This window comes from Oryctolagus cuniculus, chromosome 13 (assembly GCF_051225735.1).
Source record: "Oryctolagus cuniculus isolate XC-2025 breed Fujian yellow rabbit chromosome 13, ASM5122573v1, whole genome shotgun sequence".
In the NCBI taxonomy this organism is placed as follows: Eukaryota; Metazoa; Chordata; class Mammalia; order Lagomorpha; family Leporidae; genus Oryctolagus; species Oryctolagus cuniculus.
Genome location: NC_142879.1, coordinates 60177328 through 60203214, shown reverse-complemented (window position 1 = coordinate 60203214; position 25887 = coordinate 60177328). Strand labels below are relative to the sequence as shown.

At 37.4% G+C, this 25887-nt stretch overlaps 1 protein-coding gene across 8 annotated transcripts in view; it reads left to right on the top strand.

Moving 5' to 3' along the window:
• The window catches only part of RYR2 (ryanodine receptor 2), a 772754-nt gene that overhangs the window by 592808 nt on the left and 154059 nt on the right, over positions 1 to 25887 (top strand). For all 8 annotated transcript variants that reach the window (NM_001082757.1, XM_089311247.1, XM_089311246.1 and 5 more), the window contains 10 exon segments: positions 859 to 1028; positions 2147 to 2367; positions 3630 to 3720; positions 5940 to 6080; positions 7418 to 7581; positions 10443 to 10521; positions 12058 to 12147; positions 12921 to 13058; positions 18534 to 18611; positions 20543 to 20618. In NM_001082757.1, the coding sequence (NP_001076226.1) occupies positions 859 to 1028; positions 2147 to 2367; positions 3630 to 3720; positions 5940 to 6080; positions 7418 to 7581; positions 10443 to 10521; positions 12058 to 12147; positions 12921 to 13058; positions 18534 to 18611; positions 20543 to 20618 (1248 nt within the window).

The window sequence follows — 25887 nt, the reverse complement described above, 5'->3', positions numbered from 1 at the left end:
ATTTTATTTTAGTATGATTGGATGATTATGGTCATGTGTCATCATTTCCTGGATTCTTCTTTATTCAATATTTCATCCATATTAAAAATGCTGTGACATTATTTGTGGAATTATGCCGTGTGTCATTAGCATAATTTGGCATAACTAACATGATCAAACAGGAGCAAGTCATATCTCCTGTATTTTAAATTTTCACGGAATTCTATAATCGATATTGATGATCCCTAGCCATAGGACTTAAGGAGTTATTATGAAGGAATCACTATTCTATATAGGCCCCAGGCATTAACTGTTGATAGAGAAAATAATAGGACTCTGAAATAACATTTTAAATGTTGCTAAGTACAATTATGAGGAACACTTACAGGTATTTCATATGAAAGCCAAAATGGTTGTATAGAGTTGTTGCTCATTTTGAATTGTTCTGAGCTTTAGAAATGTAAATGTGCTAATGTTATCATATATGGAGTACATGAATTTTATTAATATTTCAGAAGAGACTCTCCTCAAAAAGAGGGAAAAGCCTACTTTATATTTTGTATAGTGTCCACTTCAAATTTTACAAGATAAACTCAGGATGCCTTTTGGTTTCCTTCTCAATATATAAATAAAGATACATCTTCATTATATATGCAGCTAACAAACATGATTTGGGAGTCCAAATATTTATATGACCTTGAATTTAAATTGCATAACCATTTTTCCTCAGCCAACTTGTTGGAGGGTAGTAAAAGAACAGAATATTATTTCATTGATTACTCTTTGTAAAACATGAGGAGGCTGGAAAGAAGCCATGTGAAATCCATATATGTATAAGGCCTGGCTATTGACACCAACATGTCACCTTCTCTCTTTTAGATGGGAATGTGGTGGAACCTGACATGTCTGCGGGGTTTTGCCCAGATCACAAGGCAGCCATGGTTTTGTTCCTTGACAGGGTCTATGGAATTGAGGTGCAAGATTTCCTCCTCCATCTTCTTGAGGTTGGCTTTCTGCCAGACCTGCGGGCTGCCGCCTCTTTAGATACGGTAGGATTTGAAAAACGAACTTCCTGTTTTTTTCTCTCATGATGTTCCTTCATGTACATTATGATATTCTTTCATATACACACACATGATATTCCTTCATATACATTCACTCGTTTGTTACAACATTTGTTGAGTACCTATTATATTTTTAGGCAAGTAGTGGATGAACAGAAAATAAAATAGACTATGTACTCAAGGAATTCACTGAATAGTGAAACCGACAAGCTCAAGAGTGTGATACACATTCTGATAAGGTGCATTAGGAATCAATTAGAAATTCATTTAACCCTCATTTTGGAGGTCACAGTAACTCCTGTTGATCTCTGGTTAATGTCAAACTGTATTTTGGCCTGCACAGTTATGCTTCTCAATGAAAGCAATTAAAATATTAAGATTTAATGGACATTGTTTAATCATGCCAATTACAGTATCATGCTAATTTCTTCATTTGCTAAGGATTAGATAAATTAAAATCTATCCTGCATATCAGTTACCACCCATGGAGAATATACCATTATCAGTGTAAAAGGTTCTTTTGTTAGAGACTTCATGGAATAGTTTGAAGTTCCAAATGTTTTTATATTAGTTATAATATTAATTTTATTCATTAATTTTGTCACATATGTGGCTATTATTTGTTGCAGTTGGCAATAGCCCTTTCATGAAATCTGTTTTCACCTGAAATTCTGATCTTAAATAATATAGTTGATAACCTAGTAAGACATTCAGTATTTGATTATTGATGCTAATGTACATGAACAGAAATATAAATAACATTACCAAATAGAATTCACAAAGGATTTATAAGAATGTGATCTGTATGAGAATAAACCTCTTCCTATCTCCTCTGCCAGCAATGCACAAGACTCACATCTTTGATATCATTGGTGTCTTTATCTTCTGTAGATCCTACCACTGATATTCTGTGATATAACCTGAATCCTTTGTGCTTTGCAAGGAGACAGATAGCTTTGCATTCATTTTTATCCATTTATGAACAATTTGTAATCAGTTGCTTTTAGTGATAAAGATCATATGAACCACATTTAAAAATATGTATTTTCTTTTTCATACTGCAGACACAAACACAAATGACTTTCTATTCCATTCCTTTTCAGGCTGCTTTGAGTGCTACAGACATGGCATTGGCCCTCAATCGGTACCTTTGCACCGCTGTCTTGCCTTTGTTAACAAGATGTGCTCCTCTTTTTGCTGGCACAGAGCACCATGCTTCCCTCATTGACTCATTACTTCATACCGTGTATAGGCTATCTAAGGGCTGCTCACTTACCAAAGCTCAACGGGATTCCATAGAAGTTTGTTTACTATCTATTTGTGGGTAAGTAGACAACTATGTGTGCCAGTAGTTTTCTTATCTGAGAAAGAAAATTTACTGTGTAACTCTAGCAAACTTATCAAATTTGTAAGAAATTTCTGCAACAAAAAATTAATTCATTTTAGGTAGTTCCATGTGCTGGAGTATGGGTCAGGCCAGGAGTACTCCTCCAAGCCTCCCTAGAGTATCTAGGTAGTGGAAAATGTTTTTGATGAATGGATAGAATGTTATTCTGGATGATCTGGGGAGGATGATTATATCAGGAGTCCTTGGCTACTTGAATGAAAGATTAGTAGACTATCTTTTTGACTGTGTGTGATGATTTTAATTCTCTTCCATTAGAAAAGAGAAAAAAAATGCCCTAATTAAACATTTTTAGACAGCTATGATAGTGAAAATTTCCTATGTATGGCAGTGCAGAGGCTGAATATTTCCTTCATTACCCATTGCTTATGGGTAAGTCTTAATTTAAATGTTTTAAAATGAGATCAAGAACCATATCTCCCCATGCTGATGGTGAACATGATCATTCTGAATCCTCTGGCAAAAGTGATGGCTCCTTTCTAATGGGCCAGTAACCCTTGGAGGACCAGCCTGGCAGTCCATGGGTGAGGGAAGGGTTTGTACTTGCAGTGGAGGGCATGGGTCGGGAGTTGGATGGCACTGAGGGCAGTGTACAATAAAGGATATGGTTCAGTAATATCGTTGACTTGAAATTCTGGAAAATGGAATCAAAACACCTATCTCATAGGTTTTCCAAATATTAAATAAGATGACATGCTTCGTGTTGTCTGACACAGTAGTTAGTTGTTCACGATGTATTACTTTTCTCTGCCTTCCTCTTCTAGCAAAGCTGCTGTCTCAACCTTTCTTCCCTCTTTCTTATTCCCATGCTCCCTGTTCTTTCTGATTCCAATCATCTGCTGGAGTGAGGGAGGAAGCATTTAATATAATTGATGCAGGGCGTTTTTAGAAATTATGGAGTTGGAAGTTGTGGCTGATGAGGAAGGAAAGGGTAAAAGAGGAAGATCTAGCAGATAAGAAGGTGTCTTCACATTTCAGGGACAGAGGTGTGTAGGGAAATGTAACATCAAATCTAGTGATGGCTGGCCAATCTTAAAATTAGGAACACCTAATTAATACCATCTGCAGAGAAGTGTAGGTGCAGATTCTTGGCTCATATAATTGGAATTGTCTGCTAATCAATTGTCTGCTCAATTTAGACACATTTCTCTTCATTATTAAAACTGAGTTTGTTTCAACAGCCAATTGCGGCCTTCTATGATGCAGCACTTACTCAGAAGATTAGTATTTGATGTCCCGTTACTAAATGAGCATGCAAAGATGCCTCTTAAGGTAAGCTTAGAAAACGGTGTGGTCACTTGATTACTGTTTGCTTTGATTCAGTTTCCTGTTACATACATTTCTCTTCTGTAAATCATGTTTGGTCTTTGATAATAGGAGATTTTCCACAATTATGAAAACGGGTGTCGAAGTTATAAACATGTGTGCATTCAATCTGAAATAGATAAGTAATAAAGATCATGGACATCCTAAGATTGATTTCCATGGAAATCAATGGGGGAAAATGGACCACAAAGAAAAGATAAGGCAAGGGATTCTTAGGCTAGAAGGTACGGTCACAGACATGGCATAAAATATTATTACAACCATAGGGAATAACGAGCTGGCTTTAGAAACATTTTCTAAGTTGGTAATCACATGGCAATTTCCAAATGCCACTCCACAGAGCTCAACAATAACCCCTCTATGTGTATAGTTGCAGATTGGCACATAGTATAGATAAGTCACAGGGCCAACATTGTGGCATACCGGTAAAGCCGCCACTTGCAATGCCAGCATCCCCAAGTCCTTGAGGCCCTACACCCATGCAGGAGACCTGGAAAAACTTCCTGACTCCTGACTTTGACCTGGCCCTGTCCTTGCTATTGCAGCCATTTGGGTTGTGAGCCAGCAGATGGAAGACCTCTCTCTTTGTCCCTCTCTCTCTCTCTCTCTCTAACTCTGCCTTTCAAGTAAAGAAAAGAAAAGAAAGAAAAGTCACTGATATTTTCTCTGGCTACCTTTACTGTTCTCTTCCTGAACTCTCAAGTCATTACTCATTACTTAATTGGGAACATCTTCCTGTCATTTAGTATCATAATCCAGTATAGTATAGTCTGTACCCCAAGATCATAAGGCAGTATAATGGACTTTTCAAGCTGAGAGATACTGAGAAAAGATACAGTATCACTTTTTAAATATGCAATAAAATGCTTTCATACTGCAGGTATTTTTATGCTAATTAAATCAAGTTTGATCTCAATATTTTGCCATTTGAGATTCCTCAATTTTATGTATGAGTATTTGTGTGTATCTGTTTGCATGTGCTTGTATTTTATAACTAAAAGGATGACTTAAAAGGAAATATTTTTATAATAAGAGATGGTAGTTAGAATTAGCTTTAATATAATCCTCCACCTAGCGGCGCCGGCACTAGAACTGGGTTCTAGTCCCGGTTGGGGCGCAGGATTCTGTCCCAGTTGCCCCTCTTCCAGGCCAGCTCTCTGCTGTGGCCCGGGAAGGCAGTGGAGGATGGCCCAAGTGCTTGGGCCCTGCACCCCATGGGAGACCAGGAGGAAGCACCTGGCTCCTGCCTTCGGATCAGCATGGTGCGCTGGCTGCAGCGCACTGGCCGTGGTGGCCATTGAAGGGTGAACCAACGGCAAAAGGAAGACCTTTCTCTCTGTCTCTCTCTCTCACTATCCACTCTGCCTGTCAAAAAAAAAAAAAAAAAAAAAAAGAATTAGCTTTAATAACAATAATCTTTTTCAATTTATTTTTCTCCATACTTGTAAAAAGAATCCATATATTTGTGGCTGATCCATATAGATCATTGTATTAAATTGGCAAATATAGATAAAGGAAGAATTACCTAAAAAGCTAGCAAATAATTGAGAGGTTATATCCTTGTCTTTGAACTTCCCATTTAGTTTTGAACATATAGAATATAAATAGGTAAAAACTCAGCAATACATTGCATTTGTATCCACAAAGAAGTATAGATAAAGAAATTGTCCATACAGAGCAGTCTTGAAGTTTAAGTATGGAAGTAATCTTTTGTCAAATCATAAAGTTTGAAGGTTAAAGGAGAGAGAGTAAAAAAAGTCATGGAGGTAAGGTTCTCTTATTGTGCTTGTGGGTCACCTTGACATCAATCCTTTCATTTTTCCTCATGGATTCCAGAAGGTGGCAGTTTATAAAACTGTGCATTAGTGATGGTAATGAAAATACAACTCTGGAATATATAGATATCGAAAAACTTTATAGAGAATACTGTTCAAGACAGAATTTTAAAGAAACCTGGGTATCAGGTCCTCATGTTGCAATAAATATTAAAATTCATGTAGAGATAGCATACAAGGAAATAGTATTGTCCCAGAGAATTTATATGAGATTGAGAAATTTTGCTTCAATTGACCTTATCACATAGGAATCGGTGCCAGATGAGGGGAAATGTGACAAGTAGGAAAGTTATCTTGCTCACTTGCTTTTGAAATTGTTTTCCCACAAAGCTGCTGACAAATCATTATGAAAGATGTTGGAAATATTACTGCCTGCCTGGAGGGTGGGGGAACTTTGGTGCTGCCTCAGAAGAGGAGCTTCACCTGTCAAGAAAGTTGTTCTGGGGCATTTTTGATGCCCTGTCTCAAAAGGTAATTTAATGTTTATGGATGTATTTGTGTTGCCAGACTGACAAAAAGCCACACGTTTTTGATATTGAAGACATTATAGATCTTTCTCTTTTCTCAACTATCAAAGATTGAAAATAAGGTTCATATTGATTTTTCATACTCATTATGGTAACACTTTTCTTTTGTGTGAGAATTTATGCATTTCAGAAACCTGCCCCATACTTGATTAAGCTTCTGGGGCATTTGAATGTAGGAGGTTTGGACCCAAACTCTGTCTAGTCACCTCTCTAATCTTGTAAATCCCAAAGAAATTATATCAAATATAAAGATAGAAAAAAGTAAAATGTTATAAAATCACAGTATTCCAGTGGCCTGCTGAGTGACATCTGCCTTGCCTGGGAAGATTTCCCTGCACCAGCCACTGATGCTTTGTACATTCAACATTCCTTTAGAGTTGCAGTTTTATAAGGAAGAGTTCATGTATTTTTCAGATGACTGGAAGGTAGTGATTTCAGAGAAAATCGGGATGTCTTTTTGTATGCTCATTCTTAATTTAATCAAGATTAGCTTGAATTCTCAGACATTATTTGATGATTGAAATAGTATAATCAGTAGTTGCTACATAATGGGAAAAATTTACTTCTGAATACATGTGTAGCCATCTTTTGATGCTTTTTCTTACTGAATGTCTGTTGATAAGTAGAATCTCATTAAATGTGTAGATATTTTTAGAATTATATACAACATTAACTTAATTATGAATATTTAAATCAATTCAACAATATTTTTATTTTTAAAATCTTTAACTATGAATTAAATGTTATTCAATTAATATACAATTATACTTCTTTCCCCCGATGTTTTATGCAGACTTTCTGTAGAATTTCTCTACTAGTTAGAATTTTATTTTTCATACCTTTGTAATTCAGACCCATTAAAATTCCTCACTCTATTATGTTGTCATTTATTTGTTTTTCATATGTTGACATTATAAAGTGGTGCAGCAGTAATCTATAACTATTTGTAGGGAATATAATCCTCACTGGGTGATATTATGTTATAGTAACATTTTATAAAAATATTCAAGTTTACTTCATTTCAAACATGGGAGGATAAACTTTTAGAGAAGTAAAGATTTTATTCCCCTCAAGAGGCACCTGGCATAAATCTAACTACAGCTTCTCTTAGGTTTGATAGGAATTCAGGCTGTATGTTCCATTTCTTAAAGGATCATCAGGGAGTTGAGTTAGCCCAGGGTAATTCAGATTTTCTTCCACATTGTAACATCCACAGTGATCATACTGACAACTTTTGCTGTGTAGTAATATCACATTTTTTGATCCTCCATTTCTTCCCAGAAATATGAACAAGAACTTTTCAAACTGGCACTGCCTTGCCTGAGTGCCGTTGCGGGAGCTTTGCCTCCAGACTACATGGAATCAAATTATGTCAGTATGATGGAAAAACAGTCATCAATGGATTCTGAAGGGAACTTTAACCCACAACCTGTTGATACCTCAAAGTATGGACTCTTTCTATTGCAGCAGATTTTTATTGTAAATGATGTGTGAAGTCTGAAATTGAATAAGGTACTAAAGTGAACTTTCTCTAATACATGCCCCCTTTAAATTGGTATCCTTTTAATAGGGGTCCCTTTAATTTATGAAACAATAGTGGTAACAATGATGATATACTAATATCAGAAATAGCTAAATTCTACCATCTAGGATACTCAACATAATTAGGATTGTCTATATAGAAATATGTTGTATTATTTATAATAATGAGAATCAAGAAAGTGTATCAGTCATATATTTAGTTGGAATTTTACCCCAAAGGTTTGCTGTTAATAACTATGGTCAATCTCTGTGTGGCATGTTTCACTTAGCATGACCCCAGCATGCACTGCCACACTGTTCCTAAGAACAGCAGGGAATCACTACCTCTCAGCAGGGCTTAGGACTCCCAGCTGATGTTCAGCCTCATAAAGCACAGCATGAGATTGAAGGGACAATCAAATGAGTATTTTTATGGAAAATTTAGTGCACAGTTAGAATGTAGTTTGACAATCTTAACCAAAGATAAAACAATGTTGTGTAATATTATGAAGCTTTTTACTTGTACTTAACTGCCTACATTGTCCTACAGTAAGATGTTTGGGTACTTCAGGTGTTTGAAGTCTCAGCATTTTGTTGTTACTGTCTTTAAGTAGGACCATGGTTCCCCATTTGCAAGGAAAGCTGCACCTTCGTGCCACGCTGTCTTACTGATTTCATGGTGACTCAGCAAGATGAATTTTAGCAAGGTAGTCACTTGGTAGTTACCATCCATGGCTTCTGGATTTGCTTGGGAGTTCAACTTTGAGGCTTCTAGGTGGCCCCCAGCCAGGTTAGCTTCCCAAAAATCAATCAAAACTTCAACCCAAGTGGTATGCCATTAGTTTGATAATGCCTTAAATTTGCATGTTTGGTATCTGATGACAGTCCTGTGAGAAAAGACTCTACCCCCCAGTATTTGGCTTATGTGATTGATCCTTTGTATCTCTTCCAAAGTAAGTAAACCAAAATATCACATGTTCATATTCCTACATGGGTAAGTGTGTGTGATTTGCTAACGTATACTATAATCCAGGATTTTAAAATAACTTTAATCTCATGGTTTTAGTGTTGATGAATTAAATCAAATTAATTAATAAGTAGTGGGCATGTACATTAATTTACCTAGGATTTCCCCTTTGGGGACTTCTTAACAAATTTGGGTTTACATGGAGATATCAGTAATCTCTACATGACTGTGAGTTCTAAAAAATTTATTGTATCTTAAGTGTTTGTATGTCATACAGTTCAATTACTGACTGATAATTTTGCTAGACAAAGAACAGGAAGCCAGCACATACTAGGCTTTATTTAGAATTAGATTCTCAGAGATAATTGCTTTAATAACATATTCACTAATCAATAGAATTATATGTATGTTTAATTTTCAATTCAGGTGTAAGTTTAATGCTCCTAAATCATACATTTCTCATCAGACTAGATCATCCTTGCATGCACTTGACATCTGTTCAAAGGATTGAATATTCATTTGAAAATGAAAGGAATCAAAAATATTATATCAAAATCCTAAAGAATGGGGAGCAAGCATTTATCCTAGAGGCTAAGATACTCTTGTCCCTTATCAGAGGGCAAGGATTTGGATTGCATTCCTGTTTACAGCTTTGCCTAGGTCCAGCCACAGACACTGCAGGCATTTGAGGAGTGAAATATCAGATGAGACCACTCTCTCTCTCTCTTTCTGTCTCTCTGACTCTCAGATAAATAATCGAAGCTTTTAAAAAATCCTAAGGTTGGGGTTTTGGCTCAATTTTTAAGACATTGCTTGGGGCACCTGCATCCCATAGCAGAGTGCCTGGTTTCAAGTTCTGTGTCTGCTTCCCATTCTAGCTTCCTGCCAGTGAACACCCTGGGAAGCAGCAGATGGCACTCCAAGTAGTTGGACTCCTGCCACCCACATGGGAGACCCAGACCGAGTTCTAAGCTCCTGCCTTTGGCTTGACCTAGCCCCAACTCTCGGATATTTGGGGTGTAAACCAACAGAGCAAAGGCACTCTCTCTCTCTCTCTCCCCTTCTCTCCCTCTCTCTCTCTCCCTCTCTCCCTCATTCTCTCTCTCTCTCCCTCCCCCCTCCCTCTTCCTCTCCTTCTCCCTCTCTTTCTCCCATCCTCACTTCCTCCCTGACTCTCTCACCCCCACCTTTTCCCCTGCCTTTCAAGTAAATGATGATAAAAATCATGATTTAGGAACTTTTCTCTATAGTAGGTATCAGTGGCGATATATAGTCACTGTCACATATGGGACATTAATTTTTAAAGTTATTAACATCACAAGTTCTATAACAGTTTAAGTTTTAGTGCATTAAAAAAAGTGACAGGTTGGGGTTTCAGCAGTCTTTTATTTATATATAGTTGTTACACAAGGGATTCAAGTCTAAAAGAAAGAACAGCTTCAAATAAAGAATGTGGGAGAAAAGTATACTGTTATACTTGTTGACTCTCACCATATCTTGATTTAAGGTTTGTTTTTCTTTTGTATATAATCTATTATCTTTAAACATATACTTATTTTTATGTTTTAAAATATATTTTAATTATGTTTATCTGGTACATGCTTGATTATATTTGTTATATAACACATAATAATATATGAATCAATATAAAATGAGCAAATAAATTATCTGCTTTACTTCTATTTTTCTGAGAATGTACAAAGGTTTCTTAAAAAATTTTAACAGTTATGCATTGATTGTTATCTACACATTCATAAGCTATGAATAAAGTGTTAAGTCATTTTCCTGTAAATCAAGCTTTTTTCTTTTTTCTCATAGTATTATAATTCCTGAGAAGTTGGAATACTTCATTAACAAATATGCAGAACATTCTCATGACAAATGGTCAATGGACAAGGTAACAGAGTATAATGCTTTCTAAATCAATATTATTAATACTGTCAATAGCTGGTCAAATATTTTTGATCATGACTTTGTTATGTTAAAGAGCTTTATCTAAATTAGGAAAGAGCTTTAATTACTGCATGCTAATTAATTTATCTAGCTTTTCCATATGAGACATATGTGAATGTTTTCATCAAACACAACTTTAGGGTTCAAAAGATCTATTAATTAAAGTATAAATACAGTTTCTAAACACATACTGATCATGAAAGTATAATGTAACTATAAATAAGAGCATTAAGAGGAAGTGTTGACTTTAAGTTTGGAATTTACTTTTAAAGGAAACTTTATCAATGTAGTTTTATATTAGATAAACTCAAAGTTTTTTTCAACTTTTAAAAATAAAATAATTCACACTTTGTATGTACTTTTCTTTACTTTTTTATCATCAAGCAGATCTGTAGTTCACTAATAATGGATTACATTGGCCAGATGTTATGATTTATTTGTGTTTTCAAGATAAACAACTCAAGTGAGAACATCAAAGCAATTCCATCTGTGAGATATTTCTACACATTAAGAGATTTTCTAAAGGAAACAGTATGCCTGAGTATTCACATTTAAGTTGAGCCTAGTTTAAAATTGAGAGAGGGTGGTTAACACAGGTTTGTTAGAGAAATTCAGTGAGATGGTGCAAAAATCTAAAATAAGCCTGTAGTGAACTGGTGAATTGAAAATCAAACAGCGAAGGCTCCAGCGTATGTGCGTGTGAAGTAGTGCTGCACTGTCATCGTGCAAGATTTAATATTCGGTTTCACACATGGCTCTGGCCAGCCAGTGCCTTATTCCCTCTGAGAAGCTCTTTCATGGGTGTTTTGGAACATGCACATGTGGCTCTTGGTTCAGTACTTAACTGATTGGCCAGGTGAGCCAGTCGGCATTTGTTTTATATAAAGATTCCAGTAAGTACGGAGTGAGTGGAGTTGATGATGGAGAGGAATGCTGCAAGAATATTACAGCTATTCTAGGCTAGTTTCCTGAATGCCACTGACAGACATGAAATGCTATATGGGAGTGGAGACATGCAGATGATCCATTAATGTGGCACCAATGTGTTGAGAGATAACTTTATATTCTCAAGAATAAATAAAGCAGGTAACATTACTCAACAGTTCTTCTGAGGTGCATACTCCAGTTTTCCAGTTTGATATACTCTGTTCCAGCTGGAGTCACAAGATGTGTAAGAATAAATGTCATGATGATCATGTTTTCTTGCAGCCTCCTCTTGGGGAAGTGTTTGTTGAGATAATCACATCCCTGGGTCTGCTTAAGAATGACAGGGTGCTTTTAATCTCTGCATTAAATGATTTGTTCCAAATGATTACTGAAAATAATATGGTAACCTTTATGTTGACTTATGCTGGGTAAAATTCAATTCAGACATTTTATCATTGTTTAAATATATGTAATCAAACACCACTTAAACACTTGTACACTTATGAAACTCTCTAAAATTAATACACATTAAAATTTTTATGTTACCTTTTAGTTAGCAAATGGATGGATTTATGGAGAAATATATTCAGACTCCTCCAAGATTCAACCCTTGATGAAACCATATAAACTATTATCTGAAAAGGTGAGAGGTTGTGTTTTGTTTTAGTCTATAAGATTTTAATGTTTTTAGAAGAGATTTCCTTTCTTACATGTTTTCTGGTTTAAATGTCTTTCATATTTACTATTTTTAGCTATATTCAAGGATCCTTTTATTTTCATACATATCTTTCCTTTTTTTCTCCCGTTTCTGTCAATATTTCATGGGCTGTTCTTGTCTCTCCTTAATAGCCTTTGCCATTTCAATTCCTAGTCCTCTCATATTTTAAGGACTTAAGGAAATATTATTATGCTTAATACTTTCTTGAAGAGAGGAGATAAAGTAATATTTGAATATGATTGTTATATATAAGTTTTGATATATTTTACTTCTTTGAGGGGAAGAACCTCTTAACAAATAAAGTTATAGGGTTTTCTAGTACAGAGGAAGAGTTAGTTCTGTTTTCATTCAGATGGTAGAAAAGCCTCTACATGTGTATTTCCTAACTTGTCAGTTTTTCTTAATTGTGTTTCTCTTTTGTGGTTTCTTCCTAACATATCAGGAGTTGGGGAGTTAAAGGGAATTAACTTCTTAGATATAATGAACCAAGATCCCTTTTAGTAGCATTTGTAAGACTAAATCTCAGCTCACATTCTGCTTTTTAGAATTTTGACTCTCCTTTTTAATTTTAAAATAAACTATTCTACTCAAAGTTTTTAAAAATGAAGGCAATCTATTTCAGAATAGAGCATTTAAAAATCTTTACTCTTTATATAACATCCCTGTTTCTTAAATTTCTTTTTTTTTTTCCTATCTAGGAAAAAGAAATTTATCGCTGGCCAATCAAAGAATCTCTCAAAACTATGTTGGCTTGGGGTTGGAGGATTGAAAGAACCCGAGAAGGAGACAGCATGGCCCTTTATAACCGAACTCGTCGTATTTCTCAGACAAGCCAGGTATGAATCCAGGGGATGAATCAACCGTAGATGTTACTTTGACAGTAATATTAACATTTATTTAGCTATCACATTTTTCAAATTGAGTGGTTTGAAAATTCTAAAGATTAACAAAATTTAGAAGGGAGAGAAAACATTATTATTCTTCAGTTTTAAGTGAGGTTAAATCATGAGTTAGGCCCTGGAGCTTCTAGGTCAAGTCTTACTTTTCCTGGCTAGGAATGAAAGAAGTTTCCCAGACTGTAAGGCTGTGAAGTTTTTCTCATGAAGGTTGTAAACTATGTTCATGTGATACACGAAGGTTTTGATGCATTTTTTTCTTCATTCATTTCCAGTCACAATTGAATATGGGTTCTTAGGGAACAGTGGGGTGGTCAGACAATAGAGACTCAGATCCATAGCCTGCATGGGTGTTCCGTATGGTGCACTTGGACTTCTGTCCAGTTGCCAAGGAAGATACTCAACCAGACAGAGCATGATTAAAGATATAAAACCCTAGTCAGAGGGCTTCATGCTCAAGACAGCAAAGTAAAGCATAGCCCTGACCTGAAGAAGCTAGAGTTCAAGGTGAGAGCCAAACACCACTGCAAGTTTATCTGAGCTATTGATCCTGGCCTTTTCATTTCCTCTGGAAGTTAAACCTGCCTGTGACTCCTCAGACTACTCTGTATTTGGTTTATACAAAATATTGTTTATTACTGGGGCCAGCGCTGTGGCACAGCGGGTGAAGCCCTGGCCTGAAGTGCCGTCATCCCATTTGGTACCAGTCCAAGATCCGGCTGCTCCACTTCCAATCCAGCTCTCTGCTATGGCCTGAGAAAGCAGTAGAAGATGGCCCAAGTCCTTGGGCCCCTGTACCCATGTGGGAGGCCCAGAAGAAGCTCCTGGCTTCGGATCGACTCAGCTCCGGCTGTTGCAGCCAATGGGGGAGTGAACCGTTGGATGGAAGACCTCTCTCTCTCTGCCTCTTCTCACTGACTTTCAAATAAATAAATAAATCTTTAAAAATCATTAAAATATTGTTTATTACTGTTTTATATAGATATTTAAAAAAAACACATATTTGAGGTGCAGAGAGAGACAGATACATACAACAAAATGCCTGTTGGCTGGTTTACTCTCCAAATGCCTACAATGGCCTAGCCCAGTCGGGAGCCAAGAACTCAATCCAAATCTCCCACTTGGGTAGCAGGAACCCAATTACTTGAGTGTAGCCTCCCAGGGTCTCCATTGACAGGAAACTGGAACTGGGAGCTGGAGGCAAGAATTGAATGTAGGCACTGTGACGGGAGTTATAAGCATATTAACAGATATCCTAACCTATATGCCCAATGCCTACATCTGATACTCTTTTGAACAAGTAGATGAAGGTGTTAAAATATGTGCTTCGTATACTCCATATATGGACTTTTACATGGATTAAGTTCTAATTTGGGCATATTTTACTTGAAATTCTCTTAGGTATTTATCATGTGAGCAGAAGGTATAAAAGTACTTCTATTTTGTATATGTAACTTTTCTATGCAGATTAGCTTCTCTTAAATGTGCTTAAAGAGACATTGTGTACAAACAGCATACTAGGAAATGGGAATACAGGATACATAGTAGGAAATAGGAAAACAAGATAGTAAGATCTGCTTTTGATCCTGAAGACTCACAAAATGAGTTCAGAGAAGGTCAAGGTAAACCTACTACAACATAGTATAATAAAGGTTTGACTTGTGCTATGTACAAGGTACTGCAGACTGTAGGAAAAGGGGTGATCTTTTTATTTTCCTGATTGGTGGATGGTAAATAAGAAAATGATGGTATAATGGAGATGACTTTGAACCTTTACATGAAAAATAAGATAGATTCTCCCACTACTTTGATTGGGGCTTTGAGGTTAGAATCGCGTTCAAAACTTGATTCGGCCGTGTACTGTTTATATGATATACTGAAATATGTGTTTTAATTATTTAATATTTCTTGAGCTTCTTTTTTCTCATTTTAAGATGATAAAAAGCTATAACTATTTTCAGAGTTATTCGGAAGATTAAGCAATCTTTGTGTCTTGCTCATGCTAACCACTCATACAGTACTTGCTATTGTTTTTATTATTGCTGATAAGTTTAGGGCTAATGTTAAAGCTTCAAATATGGTGTGTATTCCAAGCAACAGGAAATTATATCAGGTACGTTCAGTCTTTTGACCGTCCCTGAAGAACAAATATTTATCTATACTCATTAAACTGGTTTCAGGAATTTAAATTTCATCTATGTGAAGAATATGGTCTATGAGGATATTAAATACTAGGGAATATTTTAAAAACAAATGCCTTTCTTAATGTCAGCTCTATTTTATTCATTTATTCAATGAAATTTACGGACTCTAATACTGAGTTTTTTTTTTGACAGGCAGAGTTAGAGAGAGACAGAGAAAGGTCTTCCTTTTTTCCTTGGTTCACCCCCAAATAGCCGCTATGGCCAGCACACTGCAGCCGGCGCTGCGCCTATCCGAAGCCAGGAGCCAGGTGCTTCCTCCTGGTCGCCCATGCGGGTGCAGGGGCCCAAGCACTTGGGCCATCCTCCACTGCCTTCCCGGGCCACAGCAGAGAGCTGGACTGGAAGAAGAGCAACCAGGACAGAATCTGGCGCCCCAACCGGGACTAGAACCCGAGGTGCCGGCACCGCAGGTGGAGGATTAGCCTAGTGAGCCGAGGCGCCGGCCTCTAAAACTGAGTTTTAAGGCACACATTTGAACTATTTTCATATCTGTAAGATTAGACATCATTTTATAATCCTAAAGGTGATGACCGCTGGCATGTGCTAAGCCTTAGGAATACTAAAATGAATAGGATTCAGCCCAGGCCCACAGATTTTTAATGCACCATGGGAGTGGAAATGATCAACACTCAAAGAATAACAAAGTAAATCTTTTGGAAACATAATGCTAACAGTTGAGTGGGAAAATGAATCAGGAAACAGTGAGATTGAACCAGATTTCATCTTTTTTTGCACCAAAATAAACTTATCTTTTAATCCCATTTTCCCAGAAACTTTTGGCAGTATCTTGGTATGAAAATGGAGGCGGGGAAGTAGTCAGAGATGGTTACCATAGATTCCAGCTTCATTAAGTGAAGTAAAGAGCATGCGCGTGCTGAGTGACAGCAAGAAGAGAATAATGAACTTGACTTTAGATGTTGTAGTAAATGAAAATAGGATTCCCAAACATGTCCACCCTGTAATCATGGCAACTGTATGAGAACCGTGTTGGTGCCGGTAGCTGTGGTGATAGTGTAATAGTAGCAATTATAGGCATTTGCCAAAATGAGCAATTTCTGTGTGCCAGGCTTTGTATTCAGGGTTTCTTGCATTCATTGCCTATCCATACAGGTCTTCAGGGGAAGTAAATTGCTATTTAGTGTAGCACCACTTAGCGGGTAGTTCAACAGAATCTTGAACATGATAAGTGACTCGCCTCAGGCCACACCAGTTGTACTTGGTAGGGCACTGGCCATCTGTAAGTATGCCTCTGAACCTAATTAGCTGCCTGTGGGATGGGATAGACAATGGTATTATTGACAGCTGGAGGTATGAATGGTTTAATGGATAATTTTGGAGGGAAAAAGCAAGGAATTTTAGGCAATTAATGCCTATTAAATCTTTTTCCTTCTTTTCATGGAAGCAAAAATATGTGGTAATCAGATAAATGTGATGACAGTGGGGAGGGTTTGAGGGCTAAAAAAGATTAATTTAAAATGCTGCTGAAGGGAGTATAAGAGTGGAATTTATAATTTTTTATGAACATAAATAACTGACTTGTGAGTGCTTCACTAGATAACTGAAACCCTAGGGACCATTTATAACTCAGGAATCATTTTTAATTCATGTTTGTTGTTTACAATTGAAATTCACTACTTCCTGCTAAATCATAAAAGCCTCTGTAATAAACTCACAACCAATATAGGTATATATTTTACATAAGACCACAAGCTTGCTTAGGTCATGGAAAACCAGGTGTTTTTAGTAATGTATAGTGTCCATTCCATTGTTAGATGACCCTGAGCATTGGGGAAGGCTCAGAATTGGAAGTCCAGAAACCCCAAAGTTGAGTATCCCTCATGAGCCTGTAAATCTTTTTAGCATATATAAGTATACCTTTTATTTTACAAGCAAGAATGTGAACTTAGTATATCTTTCCTATTTACCTTTATTTACCTATTTCTAATAAAAGAATATACACAGTTATGAAATGCATCAGTATATAATTTTAGGTTTATTAGCAGGATCTCCAACTCATTTCTGTTGTATGCTTTCACATAATATTCCATGGAATGAAACAAAGTAATTGCCTAGGAGAGCAGTGAAATATTCTTAAAATTGGTGAAAGAATATAAGTCCCTGGGCCCCTGCACCCATGTGTGAGGCCCGGAAAAAACTAGTTGGCTCCTGGCTTCGGATCCTCTCAGCTCTAAACATTGTGGCCATTTGGGGAGTGAACCAGCATATGGAAGACCTCTCTCTCTCTCTCTCTCTCTCTCTCTGTAACTCTTTCAAATAAATAAAATAAATCTAAAACAAAACTTAGAAATTGAATTTTGATCAAAAAGATTTGTTAAATCATTGGTGAGTACTGTATGTTATATTGTTATGATTGAATAAATAATTGGATATTATCCTAATATTTGGCCTTTAGCAACTTTTGTAAATTTTGACCTCTTTGTTAACTTTTTGCTTGGGTGAGGAAAAGTAAATCTTTCATTGCAATTGTTTGAGATTTGTAAGAAACTCAAAAATACAATGGCCTAGGGCCAATGTTAAGCCACAGCTTATGACACTGTATCAGAGTACCAGTTCAAGTCCTGTCTACTCCATGCTTCCCATCCACCATCTTGCTAATGTGCCTGCAAAGACAGGAGATGATGGCCCACCTCTTGCCTTCCATGTGCCAGGCCTGGATGGAGTTCATGGCACCTAGTTTTGGTATGGCCTAGTCTTGACTGCTGCAGTCATTCGGGGAGTGAACCAGCAGATCAGAGATCTCTCTCCCTCTCCCTCCCCTCCTTTTCTCCCCCTCCCCCTCCCTCCCACTTTCTTTCCATCTCTCCATCTCCTCATCTCTCTCTCCCTTTCTGTCACTCTGCTTTTTAAATAAATAAGTAAATAAATCTTTTTAAAAATGCAATAGCCAATTGCCTAATGTTTCAGAATTTTGAGTTCACTGTGTAATTTGTTGATCCTGATTTATTAGCTTTTTGGATTGTCAATATCTAAGGTATTAGGGGTATATCATTCCATCTTATATAATTATCAGACACCCAAGTATGATTTAATTTGCATGATATGTTTGCAAAAGCACTTTGTGGAGGTACTTGACATGTTGGATTTGGAAGTTCATTTGCCTTGCATTTCTAAATAATTCATTTAAGTCTTTCACTACATGTTTTAATGAGATACTGTTTACTGTTCTGTGTTTTTCACAAAAATGACCTAGGTTTCTGTAGATGCTGCCCATGGTTATAGTCCCCGAGCCATTGACATGAGCAATGTTACACTATCCAGAGACCTGCATGTAAGTACTACTAAGTTATAAAAATGTTCTCCGAATTTTGTTTTTAAAAAACATACTGAATACTTTCCTGCATGTATTTTGCAACATGAATTAGTTGAATGTGGTGCATGCAATTTATAGCTATTATGTATCTTAACTTTTTAGTACTATAAAAGATGATTCATTATTTCCCATTTAACTACAGTTTTGGTTTCTAAGATGTAAAAATATTAAATGGCAAAATCCAGAAACAAACATCTTATGAGTTTTAAGTTATATATCATTCTGAGTAGTATGATGAAATTTTGCTTTGTCCCTTTCCATCCCACCAAGGGTGTGATTTCTCTTTGCCTAGTGTACCCAGGCTACACAACAACCGCTAGTCACTTAGTAGCCATCTTGGTTATCAGTTTGACTATTGTGGTATCTTAGTGCTTTTGTTCAAGTAACCCTTATACTACTTACTAATGGCCCCAGAGTGCAAGAGTAGTGATACAAAGAAGACAGAAGGACATAAAACAGGGAAGAACAGATGAATTCTGAGCCCTATGTGGCATCACTGCAGAACATAAGAAATTTATTTATATAAGGTTAGGTTCTTATCCAAGGTTTCAGACATCCCACAGGGATCTTGGAACATGTCCCTCTCGGATAAGGAGAAGTACCCTATAACTTCCTTTGGATATTCTTCAATAACATTTTCTTTAAAGATAACATACATTTAAAAAATCCTAGTATAATTGCTATATGTGAGAAAAGAGTTATTAATTAAGATGTGCTCATGGGACATGTTAATTACTGTTTAAAAATATGTATTTTAATTCCAGGGAAATTGGTGGCATTTTGCTAGCTTTATTCCTATTCCTCACTGTTCTCTCAGTACCAAAAAAAAAAAACAAAAACAAAAAAAAACTATGGCTGATTTGAATAAAAGATAAAATTTGTTTCCAGAGAACATAACCTAATGGGTCAGTATGAAAATCAAGCAATTATATTGACATTGTTAGAATTAGTCCAAGAAAAAATATCAATTCCATGTACCATTAAAATACTTGCTTTGCCCTGGCTTCTTTTTTCTCTTGGTAATTTCTCTTGTATGAGAATGACATAGTGGATTTGTAAAACATAAGCAAAAAGAGATAATCTTTTCAAAATTCAAAGGCTGCAGAGAGGTTAATATGGCTTATCCAAGCTCTCTCCCCTACTTCAGAGAAAGAATAATATGGAACTCAAATCTTTGACTATTCATCCAATTTTCTTATATGTTTTTTTTTAAGATTTATTTTTATTTATTTGAAAGAGCTGCAGAGAGGAGTAGAGACAGACAGACAGAGAAAGGTCTTCCATCAGCTGGTTCACTCCCCAAATGGCCGCAATGGCCTGAGCTGAGCTGATACGAAGCCAGGAGCCCCCTCCTGATCTCCCACATGGGTTCAGGGGCCCAAGGACTTAGGCCATTAGCAGGGAGCTGGATTAGAAGGGGAGCAGCCAGGACATGAACTGGCAGCATTTGGGATGCCAGCACTCACTGTAAGCCGGGGCTTTAACCTGCTATGCCACAGCGCTAGCTCCTGCCTTATACGTTTCTTAGGGCTTAGGTTATCTTTGAAGATTTCAGAAATTAAAATAAGAATCATAAAGAAATATTTTTGTTAAAGTCCATAGATATTTTTAAATTTCATTATTGAATTAAGAAAACCTATGTCCTTAAACATTATAAATAACAGAGTATTCCTATAAAATCACCTTTATTCGCTTGGTATATAATTTCACAAATCATTAGAATTCTCTAGAGTTAAGAGCCAGGCAGGACAGTCGAGTTTATCTTTTAAATTCATTTTGGAATTAATACTCTGATTTATTCAATTAAGGCATATTTTGATGTTACAAATTTGAAAGCAGAGTTGTCTTTTTAAATGTAACTTAGCTCTTAAATATTTTGTTTATTTAAGGCTATGGCAGAAATGATGGCTGAAAACTATCATAACATATGGGCAAAGAAAAAGAAACTGGAGTTGGAGTCTAAAGGTAATGTCTTCTACAAAACTTTGTTAAAAAGCAATTGAGTTCAAAATGTAAGTATATAATATGCATTAAATAATCAGTCTTCTTAGCATAAGAGCTCATTATGTGAGATTGGTGCAGATAAACCGAACAGATTCAAGGTAGAAAGTCTGTAATCTCCTGACTGCCAAGTATATCTGTCTTGTTTCCCAGAATTTGAGTGGCTCTCTCTTACCTATTTTGGCATACATAGGCCTCCCATCCTAGTATCTGATATGTTCTGTTAATTATTTTGTCCTCTCTCTCTGGGTCTTATCCCCGACTTAAATTTCTCCTACCTCCACCTTTTTTGTTCCCTGTCTCAACCTCTTCTTTTTATATAGCCAAGTTCTGTGTCTCTTAAATGCTTTTGCTTGTCTTCTCCCTTGTTTCCAAATACGAAATGACCTAAACATCTCTTAGTCATTTCTCAAATATTTTCTTACCTTATATGCATTTAATATTTTTGAACTTCAATGAACCCTACACTAATAGTCTCTTTCATTGTTATTTACCTGGCATTGTTTTATGCACATATTACTGATAGTATATGTGTGCACTTCCACTCTCATTAATGTTTTCCTATGTGGATTTTTCTCCCCCAGAGTAAATACATTTTTTCAAGTTCAGGGGCTAAACTGTATTCTTTTGTAATCATTATTATATTGTTCTGGGGACCAAGGAATCTTTGACTTCTTATTTATTGAAATAGGTAAAAATATTGGTGGAAAGGATTTTGAAAGCTAGGCGTGTTAGATGGTTAAAGGTAAAACTTGTGCTATGGTAAGGATAGTAGCAGACAATAGAGTAACCCATTCCAAAGTTGCCTAATCCCACATGCAGCTCAGGGCTATGCCTGTTGTACAAGCAGTCTGTAAACTAATGTTAAATCAATGATCAGTGTGTCGACTGGATGATGGATGCATGCATACATGGATGCATGAATGGGTGGGTAATGAGTCATGAAGTTTTGCTTAGAGAAATTCCAGAAGGGGCGATTCCCATATGGGTAGTAAATAATCGTGAGCAGATTATGTAAAAGGATCTGTTCATCTTTTTCCCAAATATGTTTCATTCACCGGGGCTGGGTTAAAATTTAAAGCAAAAAGCTTACTACTACCCTTCTACATAGTATGTTAGGAAATCATTATTATCCTCATTTCTGGGCCAAGCATAGACTTCCCTATATACAATGATTCCTTTAAGACATATCACTCTGAAATAGAACATCCATGCCTCTGTATCCAGCCTGAATCAGTCCATATTTATACTGCAGAGTTGGAAAACAGAAACAGTTGACAACCAAATGGTGAGAGGGTGGAATTAGTCTTCCTTACTCCACACAGGCATCTCCTTTGTGATGGAGCTGTACTGTGTAGGACCCTAACTGAAGACCATCAGGGAAGGTGTTGAAATATGCAGTTCTAGGGCCAGAGCCATAGCTCACTTGGTTAATCCTCCTCTTGCGGGCCGGCATCCCATATGGATGCTGGGTTCTAGTCCTGGCTGCTCCTCTTCCAGTCCAGCTCTCTGCTGTGGCCCGGGAAGGCAGTGGAGGATGGCTCAAGTGCTTGGGCTCCTGCACCTGCATGGGAGACCAGGAGGAAGCACCTGGCTCCTTGCTCTGGATCGGCGTAGCTCTGGCCGGAGAGGCATTTTGGAGAGTGAACCAGTGGAAGGAAGACCTTTCTCTTTCTCTCTCTCTCTCTCTCTCTCTCTCTCTCTCTCTCTCATTGTCTATAACTCTACCTGTCAAATAAAAAAAATATGTAGTTCTAGATTCTGGATTTTAGGTCATTGAACAAAGAAACAGTATCATGGAAAAAGAAGTTAGATTGAGACTGTGGTCAAGGTCAGACAGAAACTCAGTGTCTTTTTTTTCAAATTTGCCCTCTGCCCCAGGGATGAGCTGTATGCTTAGAACCTCATTTTGTCTTTCCAACTTCATTTCCACTGCCCATGGTCTCTGGTTTGGTGGCCTGTTTGCTGTGTGTGTGTGTGTGTGTGTGTGCGTGAGTGGCGGACCACTGGAGGACAGAAAGTTAGAAACTATATAGAAGCAGTGCAAAAGGTGCACAGTTTCATTTCTACCCATTCTGATCTCTTTTATCATCCCTGCGTTTGCTTGCAGTAACCTGCTTTGGAAAGATGTAAGAAAAATTCACCTGTTCCCTACCCTTGTCTTCTGGTCTTTAGTGATGTCTCACAACTGCTTTAGGAATCTGGAAGAATTTAGGGGGCACCAAGTACCATAAGGGGTATGTTATTAATAGGAATAAAGAAGTGAAGGGGCGGGACCAGCACTGTGGTATAGCAGGTAAAGTTACCACCTGCAGTGCCAGCATCCCACATGGGCTCCTGTTCGAGTCCCAGCTGCCCCACTTCTGATCCAGCTCTCTGTTATGGCCTGGGAAAGCAGTGGAAGATGGCCCAAGTGCTTGGGTCTCTGCCACCCATGTGGGAAACCCAGAAGAATCATCTGGCTCCTGGCTTCAGATTGACTCAGATCCAACTGTTGCAGCCATTTGAGGAGTGAACGGGTGGATGGAAAACCTGTCCCTCTCTGTCTCTCTCTCTGTTGTCTGTAATGCTTCCTCTCAAATAAATAATCTTTTTACAAAAAAAGAAATAAAGAAGTGAAAGTTCAAAAAGTATTATCAGTGCTCTGAAATGATGAAAAATGTCAACAGTCAATATTCATTCTGTCTTTGCTCTCCACCACCACTGCAAGGGTTATGTACTGTGGTGGACTGTCATCAATCAAGGACAGTCTGAGACCAAGCATTTGTTACCATTTAGTGTGACAGTGTGAGTATATTCACAGGCCAGTGCTAGTGTGTCGAGGCTGGGAATTTCTGCATTAAGTTTGTCTTCCACAGTTGTCTAGTCTTCCTTTTTTTTTTAAAGATTTATTTTATTTGAAAGAGTTACAGAGAGGTAGAGATAGAGAGAGAGGTCTTCCATCTGCTGGTTCACTCCCCAGATGGCTGCAACGGCCGGAGCAGCACCGATCTGAAGCCAGGAGCTTCTTCTGGGTCTCCCACATGGGTACAGGGGCCCAAGGACTTGGGCCATCCTCTGCTGCTATCTCGGGCCATAGCAGAGAGCTGGATGAGAAGAGGAGCAGCCGGGACTAGAACTGAGAATCATATGGGATGCCGGCGCTTCAGGCCAGGGCTTTAACCCACTGTGCCACACTGGGTTAGTCTAGTCTTCCTTACATAGGACATCTTCCTGTCTAGTCTTCATCACATAGGACATCTGCACCCATGTTATACACGGGAAAGATGAGATTTGGAAGAGCTAGGGAAGCTCCCCCAACTAGGCCTGCTAGTAAGTGGCACAGCAAAGACGTAAGCTCTTGTCCACTGGCTGAGTTCTAATGGAGCGCTCAGTGTTTAGTTCAGTGGAGAGCTAATAGGGGAAAAGAGTTTGAGAATCAGAAGGTGCTGTGGGTTCTCAGATCTCTCTCTCTCTCTCTCTTGCTTGTTCATCTCCCTCGCTCTCACCTTTGCTTTTTTTCTTCCCCACTCTGGTTTCCAGAGTAACCATTACTATCTTACTCTAAAATCACTTACAAATTAAATTTCCAATTGAATATCATTCTCCAGCATTAAATGAAATAATAGAGTTCAAAAGAGGTAGTAATTGATTTTATTAGTTATTCAGTTATACGCTTGAATGAATTTTTTCTTGTAAATTGTTTTGTTAGATTACGTGTTTGACAGAATTCTATTTGATTCCCAGCACTATTGGTAACATGTTTTATATCCTTCTTCCTATTCACAAATATTTGTTAGTATTCTATCAGTTGTGTTATGCTTACCACAGCACCACAAGCTCTTGTACCATGCTGTGAAAGAACTGATGTCTCCTTATTATGCTTACTATTTGTTAACTTGGTGGGTCTTGCCTATCCCTTGCATTCGTGGTGGTATAGTGTCACCTAATGGTCACAAAGTTTAGTGGATGACTGCGTTTCTATAGATGGCACTCTCAGGCCAAGCAAGCTCTAGCAAATGGTACTCTCTCCTTTTTGTATGTTTGCTGACTTAATTAATGTGTAGGGAAAATTAAACATTTGAGATGTGTTTAATAACTTGTGGCTAAACTATACTGGAAACTGATTTAATAGGCAATATGTTATCATCAAAATTCAAACAAAATAGTTACTTCTGATTTTTTTTTTTCCTTCTGAATCTCCTTTAGCAGTTGTGTTTCAGGGCAATTCAGCATCCATGCAACATACTGATACATTATAAGATTCCTTTTCTAATTCTTAAATCTGGGACATACCAGGCTGTTCACTTTGCTGCTGTTAATAGCATTCATTGTATCACCTCTTTACATCTAAACGTAACAGTGTATTTTAAAATATTCTATCTTTAACAAAATAGTTACAAACATGTTTATGAAATCTATAATTTTATAAATGTCTTTCTCTTCATTTGTCTTTTAAATTAAATAATTTCAATGGAGGCGGGCGCCGTGGCTCACTTGGTTAATCCTCTGCCTGCGGCTCTGGCATCCCATATGGGCGCTGGGTTCTAGTCCGGTTGCTCCTCTTCCAGTCCAGCTCTCTGCTGTGGCCCAGGAAGGCAGTGGAGGATGGCCCAAGTGCTTGGGCCCTGCACCCACATTGGAGACCAAGAGGAAGTACCTGGCTCCTGGCTTAAGATCGGTGTAGGTCTGGCCGTAGCGGCCATTTGGGGGGTGAACCAACGGAAGGAAGACTCTTCTCTCTGTCTCACCCTCTCACTGTCTATAAACTCTACCTGTCAAACAAATAATAATAATAAAGAGACCAGGCTAAGTACCTGGCTCCTGCCATTGGATCAGCACGGTGCGCCGGCCACAACGCGCTGGCCGCAGCAGCCATTGGAGGGTGAACCAACACAAAGGAAAACCTTTCTCTCTCTCTCTCACTGTCTACTCTGCCTGTCAAAAAAAAAAAAAATAAATAAATAAGTTCTACAACTTTTAAATCCAAAAGAATAAAATACTTTTGATAGTAGCAGACTGTGAAAACTTCATGAAATATGTGCGTTTCAGTTTTTCCCACAAACTTATTGAAGCCCTCTTATATTTATCACCTGCATAGGTATGCTAGAACTTGTAATCTTGCTAGCAGTCACTTGAGAACATGTTTTAATCAGTTAACTAAGTTTGGAATACTAAACATTGATCAACTTTTAACTTAGCACGTCTTTGGATGGCTTTTTTATGTTCACAGATAATGTAACAAGAATGTAAT